General features: G+C 42.4%; 1 protein-coding gene across 1 annotated transcript; it reads right to left on the reverse strand.

The window, feature by feature from the left end:
* Positions 1-2,247: 2,247 nt before the first annotated feature.
* Positions 2,248-12,214, reverse strand: LOC308231724 (alcohol dehydrogenase 1; the record flags this gene model as incomplete). Its single annotated transcript, XM_080637407.1, has 9 exons — positions 2,248-2,281; positions 3,746-3,884; positions 4,949-5,084; positions 5,572-5,832; positions 6,526-6,745; positions 6,854-6,941; positions 9,455-9,593; positions 10,983-11,084; positions 12,197-12,214. The coding sequence occupies 9 exons, from the start codon at positions 12,212-12,214 to the stop codon at positions 2,248-2,250; spliced, it is 1,137 nt and encodes a 378-aa protein (XP_080493533.1).
* Between the last annotated feature and the right edge of the window lie 415 nt (positions 12,215-12,629).

A 12,629-nucleotide genomic window follows, 5' to 3' on the forward strand; every position in this document is an offset into this window, starting at 1 on the left:
AGGATTTTTCATAGTGTTACCATGTGTTAACGGGCAGACTGTGTTCTGATGGGGAGTGTGGATCCTGCTCATTCACAGACAGATCCTAAATGGGGACTCACAGAAAGACGCTGCATGTGGCCCTGATCCCACCTGGAGCACCTCAGCATCAGAGAGCCATTGGGAAGTGTGTCAGAAACACGCCATTCACAACTGCACAAACACACAAATCAATCTTTACCTGAGGGTGGGTGGGGATCTGCAGGGAGGAAGACTCTTGGTAGTGTCAACTATTTTGTCATTCCCCAGTCAGAAGCCACTTCATTCCTCCTTGTGAATGCAGAATTGGATGGCTGCCTTATAAATGTCCCTAATAAGAATGATTTTATGTGTTCATTGTTTTGGATGCCAGCAACTGTCCTAATAAAGACACTAACAGTAGGTGTTCACTATGCTTGGCAGATTGCAACAACAGAGATGGGCTTTGCATGATCCTGAAGAGGACAGAGGCGAGGAGATTTCTTGTACTTTATCCCCTGGCAATATTTTTTGTTTTATTCTTCTACCCTCAAGACTGCTGTTATACCCTCTACCCTTAATGCAGTAGAGAACGCCTTGGAAAAAGCTTTTATCTGGCATATGGAGGATACTTTACCTCTCCATACTCCTTCTTTCTGTCCTCACAAGCTAGGTTAAAACAGCCTTCCTTTGGCTTCTGTTTAATTTAGGACTTAAATATACAATAAAGTAGCTTGGCCTCCACAGAAAACATTTTGCTAAAATACTCTGAAAATTGAAATATTATTAAGCTTTTCTTTGTACTGAATCCATGCTACCACAGATGACATCTGATGACATGAAGTGGAATTAAATCCCGTCTCATTCTGCTTTGAACAGTGATCCCATTCACACTGTTGGTTCTCACACAACCTGCCTTGAAAGAGAGGAGAACTCTTCAACAGAACTGCATGTGAAAGGAATTACTTTATGGGCCAGACAAAGTCTTTGCACCTGACTGCACAGGTAACCCCACAGAAACAAATGACTGAAGTTTGGGTCTGAACTGCTGCGTGAACGGAGTTTTATACATACACGTGTTTAAGGATCTTCTGTTAAAGTCTAATCTCTGGGTGAACTCATCCCCAAACCATTAACCCAGCTGGGCTCCTCAAGGACTCTTTCTGCTGACATAAGCACGTCAGTCATCATTAGCACACAGTCCCCTTGCTTCACAGGCTTTGCTGCCCAGCCACCATGCCCACGAGAGCCTGCAAGCTCTGAGTAGAACTTCAAGAGATAAGTCAATGCTGATCACATATACCAAAGACAGAAATAGCCTCTTCTCCTGTTTCCTCGCTGCAAACGCAGAAAGCAGTAAGATGCTTTGTGTTCTACTACGTGCAAACTGTTACCAGTCACGTGTTTCTTCCCATTTACTCTGTATTTACATTTAAAGGTTAACACACTGCCTCTTTATTTAATGGTAACAAATAACAATACTTGATGCACGTTCATATTTCTTCACATTGTCTCCCAAGCACCAGAGGCACTTGTATAAATTGGCCAAAGATCTCAAACTATACTGGTAAAACAACTAGAGCATTCCTAAGAAAGAGATACAAAGGTAAAAGCAACCAAGCAGAAGAACACCACCACAGAACAGCACCACAGCAGTTTCATATGAGATGCCTGGAAGTGTTAATTTGGTGGTGAGACATTCTTCAGGCTGTAAGTCTTTGATTTACTGAAATATCCTTAACTGAAATTTTTAATTCAAATGCAAGGTCCCCATGATTTTTAATCTCTGCAGTAATTTCCTTGCCTGTCAAGTAATGGAATGCTAAAATCATTCAGGATGGACACACAGTTCTGACTAAAGTTTTACTGTGCTGAGCCACAGTGTTATAAAGGCCCTTCATTTTGCTGTTATTAAAAGAGTGCGTATTAAAGGCCATTTAAAAAATCCAAACCTTTTCTAACACCTGTGACAGCAGCAAGTCCTGTCATTCATAATACGCCATTAGAGGAAAACTGCAGCACAATTTCTTCTGTGTAAAGAGGATTTAAAGCAAGAATCAGTAGAAAGAGGCAGAAGAAAAGATTATTTCATTTATGAACACTGTGCTTGAAGTCTGGCGTTTGAGCTTGATCCTTTTATTCCGAGGGGACGTGGTGGACCTTTCAGAAACATCTTGGCTTGTGTTTCATACCAGTTGTACTGGAGGATAATGAAGTTTGTACTGGTGCTAAGCCATCTGCTGTTAACAATTAGGAATCCTGAAACACCAGGACAGTGCGAATACTGCAATATAAAGGGACAAGTTAGTGGCAGTAGATAAGCCCCTGGGCTAACATCAGAAAAACACTGCTGTTTTCTCTGCTAATGCAGGCTAATGCTGTCAGCCAGGGTACTCCCTCCTTGCCCACCCCAGCCCCCACTGCAGCACCACTGCAAAGCAGATGTGCAAACTGTGCTGCGGAGAACAACATTCATGCAAAACTGCATAGCCTTCACTCATGAACTCGGGGCTCCTGGCAACTCATCACCAGACAGAGCCTGGGAAGTCCTCAGAGCGGGGCTGACACACGTCTCTGCAGTTACAAATGGCTCTTAAGGGTAACCTCTGAGTGGCACAGCTCGTTCTGTGTTGAAACACTGAAGTGTTTCTTCTAGTGATGATGGTCAGCTGCAACAGGCCTCCGTCTTCAGGTGGACTGCCAGTCTTTTAGCAAAGCTGATAGCGTCTCTGTCCTCATGGCTTTCCCGTTTGCCACACTAGACCTAAAACTGGCATTTACAGCTCATCTAAAATAAGGACAGCCAAAAAATGACATGCGTGCTGTGTAGGTAGAACCTTAGAACAAACCTCAGCGGCTAAATTCTTTTCTTACATGCTTTATACATTTAGAGCAAGCAACACCTAAAATAACTGCCAGCAAATGACAATGAAAAGAAAACGTGAATGTAATTCTCCAGACTGCGTAAGTTATACACAGCTAGAACTTACAAAAAGGGTAGTCCCCACACGCACTGAGGTACACACATGTATTTCCCACTTCCGCCAAGGAGAATTTCCAGTTATTCCCATGCAAATCTTGTCAAATGTCTCTGGCAAACAATATTTCCAATTTCAACACTCCATGAAAACAGAGCCTGAGCTGAACTCTCACAAGATTTGAGGAAGGCATGAGAGCTAAATTCTGAGTTTGCAATGTTTGTATACATCAAGCACTTTCTTTAGTGAAAAGCCCCAGAATTCAGGGTAAACTACCCAGTGACTTTAGGACTAATTGCACTGGGACTGTAATTCACCACAGGAATGGTGACTTGCTCTTCTAGTCAATATTGTCTATTTCTGTGCTCCTGCTCCTCAGTCTAAGAGGTTTCTTCAGATGTGACGTATTTGACCCTGGCACTCCACAGCTTGGCATTCCCAAGCTCCCTTGTTTGTGTGCTCTTTTCCAACAGATAGTGAGCACAGACTTCCTCACTGCTGGGGTCTTTTCTTCCTCTGCCACCCAGTGTCTTTGTTCAAACTAAAATGTGAAAATTCCTCTACAAGGAAAGACAGGGCTCAATGTATTTCCAAAGCTGAAGCTTTGCTGCCTGTATCACTACAACTGCAACCCAGGGAACCATACTGGGCAAGATTAAGGGATGTAGTGTGCTGCCGTTTCCCTTCTCCACCGTGAAGTCACGCTCTGCGTTACCATACGGCTGCTTTAGGTTATTTATACAGAACTTTTACAATTAAACATGGTTTACCTCTTCCCTGTCCTTAGCAGATCAATTCCTTCATTGATTTTAGTGAAATGAAGTCTATGAGTTATTAATGGATCCAGAACAAATTTTTTCTTCATGTAGTCAGCAACCAGTTTAGGGACTGAATCTTTACTCTTCCAGCCTGAAAAAACCCACAGATAATGCAAAATGAAACATTAAAGGCTTGGGAAATACATAAACCCATTGGCAGCTTAAAGTTTTAGGTAAACTTTCAATAAGAGAACAGCATGATGAAATGCTGCAGCATGTCTTTACCCCTGTAACACAGAGGGCCAGCAGAAAACATGGGTTGAAGTGCAGCTGTTCTACATACAACAAGCCCAGTAAGTGTTTTACTGGTGGCAGACCTCTAAAAATTTTAATCTTTACAGAATCCAAACTTTTCCCCACATTAAATACTGTTCCAACTTGTCTGTTGACGTCTGCTGCTCACTAAACCACACATCATACAAAAGCCAGAGTGGGGACATCTATGTTGGGAACTGGAAACTGGACTGACTGATCAAAACTGAGGGGGCATGGGGTAGATATGCCTCTTTTTTCTTTCAAGCAGTACTAGATAAAACTGTCTCAGTCAGATGTCCTTCCAGAGGAACCTGATTTGTCTCTGCTGTTCTATTCAGGTGTCTATTGAATACATAAGAGGAAGTGGCTGGGAGTGAGAAAACCTGCTGCTGGAGCCAAGTTTTCGGTGGCCTTCAGCTTTGTGTTGAGCGAGCTTGGGCTTGTCAAGCTTTATCTTCCTTTGTCCATTTCTCTTATCTTTCCCTTTTCTTTCTCCTTATCTGTTTTTTCTTTTCTATTTTTATCTCTTCTCCTCCCTCCCCTCCCTCTCATTTTCCTCTCTCCTTCTACCTTTCTTTCTCCCTCACTTCTTTTTTTTCTCATTTGCCCCCTTTATTTCCCTTCTCCGCTTCCCCACTATTTTTTTTCCTATCTTTTTGTCTTCTACTCTTCCTCTGTCTCTTCTCTCCCACCTCCATCTCTGGTTTTCTCTCTCTTTCTCTCACCATTAACTAACAGTTTCCATAACTAGTTCCCTTTGTGCTTCTTTGTCAGCAAAACAGCCATCAATATTACTTCCAGTAGGACAACCTAAGCAATGAATTTATACATATGCTATTTCATTCCAGGTAACTTGCAAGTTTCCCAAGCCAGTTAAATCACTTCTTTCCAAGCCCTTACCTCCAAAGACAGAGCCTTTCCAGGTGCGACCAGTGAAGATGAGCATGGGGTCAAAAGTGATCTTCTGTGCTGCAGGGGGCACTCCCACAATCACACTGACTCCACTGTTGTAATGGCAACAGGCCAAGGCTGAGGTCTGCATTGGGAACAGAGGGACACCCACAGTCACACAAGATTTGCCGCTGAGGCCCAAGTTTGCATTCCTCCTCCTCTCAGGGCTCTGCTTGCAATTCACTTTTTGTAACTGAAACCACATCAAACAGTGTCCATTGAATCTGCTCACACCGTTGTGTTTGTTGTCAGGGGTTAGCTATGTCCTAGCTTTGCTCTCCCTCCCCATTTTGTCTTAGACATCAGCGATAAGCCACTGCTGGAAAGCAGACAGTGGGCTATGTGAAATTTAGCCACCCTGGTTAGGCCACGGGACTATGCTCAAGTTCTCTGCCCTAAGGTTTTGAGCATGCCCCTGCATCTCAATGGCAGACAGCTGGACTTAAGAGGTTTGAAGGTAGCCTGACACTTTGCCAGTGGCTCTCAGCTCCTCAACCTTGGTGCTTACTGGGTTAGCAAAGACAGACCTAACACACTAATGCCTCATTTGATGACATCTTTTGGTTGCATACCATGGTTTCGATATGGCCGACAACCTCAAAGGCGTAGTCCACACCTTGGCCAGTCATTTCGATCAACACCTCGTGAATAGGCTTCTTGAAATCTCTAGGGTTGACGCAGTCTGTGGCTCCCAGTTCTTTGGCCTTGGCAAACTTGTCATTATTGATATCAATAGCAATGATGCGGGAAGCTCCAGCCACCTTGCAGCCCATGATAACAGAGAGGCCAACTCCTCCAAGGCCGAAGATGGCACAGGTGGAGCCTGGTTCCACCTGTAATACCCAGACAAACATGCCATACTCTAACAGTCTATAAAGTACAATGCTTTTTCTTACTACCAACATGTTTTCAGTTAAGCTACTTCTTGTAATTTAGAGATTACCTGCTGAGAAGGAATTTGCACATCCATGCCTACTAGTGCAGCAGCCAGCTATACTGTTATAATCCTACATGTGACTAAGATAAATTGTCCCTAAAATACATTTCTGAGACCAGATTTTCATCACTCTTCTCAAGCTTTAGGTTCAGAGACATGTTTTTTTTTCTACAACGCTTTATATTCCAGTGGTGTTAAAATCTGTAGTGCCACTGGAGACAATGACACCTGTAAAAGTCACATTTGTGTATTGCTACGATTTCTGAGTGTTGCAAATATAGGCTTCCTAGATTCCAGTTACAATAAAACAAATCATCTCCTTTGTAATGTTTTTTCTAGGGGTAATAAAGCCATGAGAGAAAAATTAACAGATGGTAATATGCATTTTTACTGGATTTTGATTTGAAGGCTTCTCAGTACCTTAGAGACACAGAAACTGAAGTAGGCAAAACACAAGTATCTTCCTTCTATCCTGAACTCTGCAACAGAGTCTACACCTCCTGGCTGCTCTGCTGATACCCCACATGCAGGCCATACAATCCTGAATAGGCCGTCATGAGTTACCAGAAACACCCACCATGATACTTACCTTGGCAGTCTGCACAGCAGCCCCATAACCAGTTGAAAATCCACAGCCAATTACAAAAACTTTTTCCAGAGGAGCAGCAGAATCGATTTTGGCTACAGAAGTTTCATGCAGTACTGTGTATTCAGTGAAGGTGCTGGTACCCAAAAAATGGTGAATTGCTTTTCCTTTACAGGTGAATCTAGTGGTGCCATCAGGCATTAATCCAGTACCGGAAAAAAGGCTGTTTGAAAGATGAACAGAAATGATGGCAAGTGAAATCCATTGAGTGTGATCAGCTTTGCATAAATCAAAGTCAAATAAGGGTTGTAGGTGACCCAGGAAAACTCACTCATTTTTGATGCACAGATTACCCTTGGTGCTTAAGCAACTGCTGCACTCCCCACAGTATGGCACAAAGAGTGGAATAACCTTATCTCCTAGAAATAATACAGTAATGACAGGATTTAAAAAGGCAAACAAGAAGCATGCACATAAAAACATGGAGCAAATGTATTTAATCCCTAAGCAAATGTGTGCTAGGAGTCAAGTCCAGAGGAGGGCCACAAGGATGATCAGGGGACTGGAGCACCTCCTGTATGAAGGCAGGCTGAGAAAGTTGGGGCTGTTCAGCCTGGAGAAGAGAAGGCTGCGTGGAGACCTCATAGCAGCCTTCCAGTATCTGAAGGGGGCCTACAAGGATGCTGGGGAGGGACTATTCATCAGGGACTGTAGTGACAGGACAAGGGGTAACGGGTTCAAACTTAAACAGGGGAAGTTTAGATTGGATATAAGGAAGAAATTCTTTACTGAGAGGGTGGTGAGGCACTGGAATGGGTTGCCCAGGGAGGTTGTGAATGCTTCCTCCTTGGCGGTGTTCAAGGCCAGGTTGAATGAGGCCTTGGGTGGCATGGTTTAGTGTGGGGTGTCCCTTCCCATGGCAGGGGGGTTGGAACGAGGTGATCTTAAGGTCCTTTCCAACCCAAACTATTCTATGATTCTATGATTCTATTGCCTTCTGCTGCCCGTGGAGGATACACCATCTCTCTCTGTCAGAAAGAACGTAACCAGGGCAAAGTTATGACAACTGATTTCAATACACAAACCTCCTGGTGTCTTTCACAGAACTGAATCTGAGCTATGTCATAGAACTCCGTTAGCTGCTGACATTCCCGAAGTACTCATTCAGCAGTTTATTGCATCTTCTACTTGAAAGGAAAATAGTAATACACAGGTAAAGAAACTGAGATAAAAATTGGCACCCACTGCAACAGGAGATTGGAGGGCCAAGATAACACGGCTGTAAACTGCACATACAGAGAATGGGAAATTGAGCATTAATTTACCAACCCTCTTGAGTCTCTTTCCTATTTTACTCTTGCATTGGAGTAAAGCAGGTAAAATGTTTGTCAGAGAAGCAGTGACACACACAAGATAAGACATCTCTCTTTCTCTAGCACTCTTACATGATGGACAAAATAGCACACGGCTTCCCAGTGCAATTTTTACTGCTATGCCTTTTCCACAGCAATGATGTGTGGTAAATCCCTCATAATCTCTAAACAGGTAACCCCTAACAGAGATCAATTTGTGATTTGGCAGCTCTAAAATGTAGCTAATCCTTGACACATTGAAAAGCAAGGGAAATCTTTGATTACCACTAAAACATGGAAAATACCCACAGAACATGAAACGCTCCCCCTCTGCCCCGGCCCTCAGCTAACTTAGAACTGTGACACAGGCCTAGTAATCATTCTGTCAAAGAAACTTTGCACATCTTGGGAGTCCTTTTTAGAACTTGAAGGTGTAAACTAAGCAACATCCAAGAAACATGATTTTGTGTGTGTTCAGGCCTGCTGTTTCACCCGGAAACACGTGGCAGCTAGAATTAGACAATAGAGTGATTTATGAAGCCAGATGGAAGAGAAAAAGCAGCTAGAGCTGTCACTGAAATTTGCAATATACATATTTGTTTGGAGCTAAAGCAGAAAGGCCAAGTAAAATTTTTTCTTATCTCACTTACCAACCTGCTTTGGACAGACTACATATCTGTTGTCAGTACAAAGGCACTGGGAATACGGAGGTGTTAAAAATTAACTACTTAGATATTGTAACAAACTGCCTGGATAAAATCAAGCACTACTGTGCAGATTTTGTTCACTGCATAATTTCTGTTAATAATTTAGTCCTTATTAGAGTCTGTTTGCTTCCACACAGATGTACAGAAATGCTGTCTCATCTTGCAGCAGTTGGAGGAACATCAGCATCTTTCACTAACTTCTCTTTCTACCCACTGTGGTTCCAAGGGAGCGTAGGGAGAGGAGCAGCTGGTCCAGAGAAGTGTCCTCTTCAAAGCAACCCAGCTCTCAGTGAGCAGTGCTGTCTCACCTGCACTGGTACTGTGCAAAGCAAAAGCAAAGCCTGCAGCAGGGTGGGCACCCCAGTCATGCCCTGATATCTTTGAAATGAAGTAATGGAACACACAGACCTGAGCTCGGGTCTACTGAAGTCAGTGGGTTATTTGACTGTTAGGAGAATGGAAAGAAAGTGTTTTGACATGTTGACTAGTGCTTTGCTTTGACTTACTCTTGAGATGAGCTGTATAAACTGGGGTTAGAGAACCTGTAATAGCTGATTTTCTGTGTCAAAGAGCAAAGAATCTGTTCTTAATCCCATGACAAGAGAAGTGCTACGTAGGTAGAAAGCAAGCTGCAGATGTTTTTCCCAAAACCAAAGAAATCGAATAGAAAATCTGAAAATAAATCAAGAATGGTAACACAAAAAGGTGTAGACACCATGTAGCATCGTTTAAGATAGCCTTGAAAAAATAAGAGTTGGAACATTTTCTCCTCTGCAATATAAGCACTTATGCATGTTATCATATTTGACTTAGACAGGAGTGTCAGGAAATAGGAGAATCAGCAGAGAGTTTGTGTTCAGTGCTGTTTCACACCTGGTTTGATTGAGGTTACTCCCTGCCCAACACTCTCCACAATACCAGCAGCTTCATGCCCAAGAATTATTGGAAAAGGCATAACCAGTGCACCAGTTATCACATGGTCATCAGAGCGACAGATCCCTGTGGCCACCATCTGATTTAGAAGAAAGACAAGAATATGTCAGCAATTAACTACATCATGGCATGTGTGGAAGTGAAATGGTATCATACCTTTGGAGAAGTGATTTGCTTCCTTCCAAAATCACATATACACATAATAACTACAGGGAAAACACTTTAGTTTGCATGATTCATGATTTTTATGGGTTGCGTTAGCCTTTAATCTACAAAGCAAGGCTCCTTTGGGAATGTTTGCTCTGCACTACTGAGCTCCGTAGGAAGTCTCATTGATTATCTGGCAGGACCCAAGTTCTAGCAATGTAATCATATATGAAGAACAGAATGCAATAAAATATTTCAATATTTATAGATAAATACATAAATAGAAAAAGGTTGCAATATTGTAGAAAGATTATCATATCAAGTAAATATAAATTAACCATCAAATAGTATTTATAAACCTAGAAATATTATATATATTTTCTATTCCTTATTTCAGATGATATTACAATATATAAGAGATATGTTACATAAAATACATGTTATACAATGGCATAGCATCATATATAATTACATTTTAATTATTATATGTTATTTATGTATTTTAAATATACGTATATGTCATACATACAAAAATTGAGGCTATACATAGTATTTTATATCACATTTGCCTTTTCTTGCAGGTAGCACAGTAGCAGTATTTCTTTTGAAACATTCAGGTATGTCTGTAGAGCTTTTGTTCTGACAAATGGAGTTGTCAACCCCACGAGAGGGTTCTTCTCACTGGTCTAACACTTGAAACTGCTCTAAAATAAAAACAGCTGCTGAATCCCACTGAGAAAGGTCCTGAAATGTGAGAGATGCTCAGCACCCAGTTGAAAAACGAAGCTCCCCAAGTTGGGGCTGTTCGGCCTGGAGAAGAAAGGCTGCATGGAGACCTCATAGCAGCCTTCCAGTATCTGAAGGGGGCCTACAAGGATGTTGGGGATGGACTATTCATCAGGGACTGTAGTGACAGGACAAGGGGCAATGGGTTCAAACTTCAAACAGGGGAAATTTAGATTGGATATAAGGAAGAAATTCTTTACAGTTAGGCTGGTGGGGCACTAGAATGGGTTGCCCAAGGAGGTTGTGAATGCTCCATCCTTGGCGGTGTTCAAGGCCAGACTGGATGAGGACTTCGGTGGCATGGTTTAGTGTGAGGTGTCCCTGCTCACGGCAGGCGGGTTGGAGCTAGATGATCTTAAGGTCCTTTCCAGCACTAACTATGCTATGATTCTATTCTATGATTCTAATAGTAACTACTGAATACTAACTACTCAGCTATTGAATGTCTTCTGACTGGATCCTAAAAATCTATAGAACTGATCCTGATAAACAGCAAGACAGAATAATAGTTGCTTTGATTTTTATTTTTTAGTACCTTTACGCGAACTTCGTGCGCTTTTGGTGGGGCAACTTCCACTTCCTCAATAGAAAATGGTTTATTGGCTTCCCACATTACTGCTGCTTTGCATTTAATAATCTGCAAACAGAGCAAAGAAAAAGGGAATGGCACTTGCAAGTCACCACACAGACAGAATCGTATATTTCTGCATGTGAAACGCCAGCTCATATTTCAGGGGAGGAGGAAGAAAACTACAGGGAAAAACCCCAAACTTGGTGAATTTACCTACAAGTGAACTACAGGTTATTTTGCGTTTGTGGTATCTTAAAGAGAGCATTTATTTTTTGTCCCCTCTTGTTTTGTGTGGCTTTAAAATAGTGAAGACAGCTGGCAGTAACAGCAGTACCGATCCCCATACTTTCTTAAGGCACATTACAGCAAGGCACAGGCCTTCAGTCGTTTCCTAGGTTCTGGGTTCCTGTCCATCGACCTTGCCTGCATGTCTCCAAGTTAGGATCTCTCAGGTAGCGCAAGAAGCAACATATACTGTCTTCAGCAGTGGAATTCACCTACATCTCTCTTCTCACTTTCTAGCAAAGATGCAAATACTCATTTCAGTCCCAGCTCAGTACTGATACATACGCTCATACTGATGCATATAATACTTACTTTGGATCATCATTACCTTAAGCTCCAGAGTTGTTATGCACATATTGAAATTTAATGACTGTTCTAACATCATCACAATTACACCCCAAAATGTAACACAATATTAACCATGGGGTTTTTTTGAAAACAAGCTGATATGAATAATAAAGAAGCTAAAAATAGCTTAAACCACCGCGGGATCTCAGAATAGAAACTGCTGGAGCTGATAAATACATTGATCTGAACACTTACTACATTGCATCACGTTTCAAACTGTCCAATCAGGGGTTAAAAATAGTTTACTAATGCTGGGGAAGGTTATTCTTATCCTGGTGCTCTTACCTCAAGTTCTTAAATAAATAAATAAATAAGTAAACAAGTAATGTTCTTCATTTTATATTTTATCTTCTTTCTTATGTAAAACCATTTCAGAGGAGAGTACAGTGGCCTGCAAGTAAGGGCTGCTCTCCTGCACCAGCTTCCTCCTAAACTCTCATCTGTGCTATAGCACCAGAACTAAGGGTGTCCCAGCAAAGAAACTGCATTTACACATGCACTACTCAGCTGCAGGAAAGAAACTTCTAATAGAAACTTGTCCTTACTTTGCCTGCCGTGCTCATGTTGACCAGTGTGTCTGTCTCAAACCCTGCCACCACCGAATCCTTGAGCCGAGAATTCAGTCAGCTGCTAAGCAGTCAGCTTGCTGATACCCCAAATCCTGTCCAGGCACTGGAAGCTGGTCTTGTGAAGTGCTCCTGCAAGTGCGCTGCCCTGACCTTTTAGCCAAGCCTCCCAGCTCAGAGTCCCACCCCTCTAGTCAGTCAAAGTGCCAGAATGAAAATAAACCAGCCACCTGCTGAAACCTCACTCTTCATAGTGCTTTTGTCTCCCTTACTCCTTTGTCACACTCTTCTCCACCCGTTTCATACCCTCCCTAGGGTTGTCCTCAACATCACGGGAAGAAGGCAAAAGCCTTGGCTGGAAGGTGTTCCCTCTTTCCACCTCTCTGGGAAGCTGCCCTCCAAACCCGCTGCT

This window comes from Psittacula echo (assembly GCF_963264785.1).
Source record: "Psittacula echo genome assembly, chromosome: 1".
In the NCBI taxonomy this organism is placed as follows: Eukaryota; Metazoa; Chordata; class Aves; order Psittaciformes; family Psittacidae; genus Psittacula; species Psittacula echo.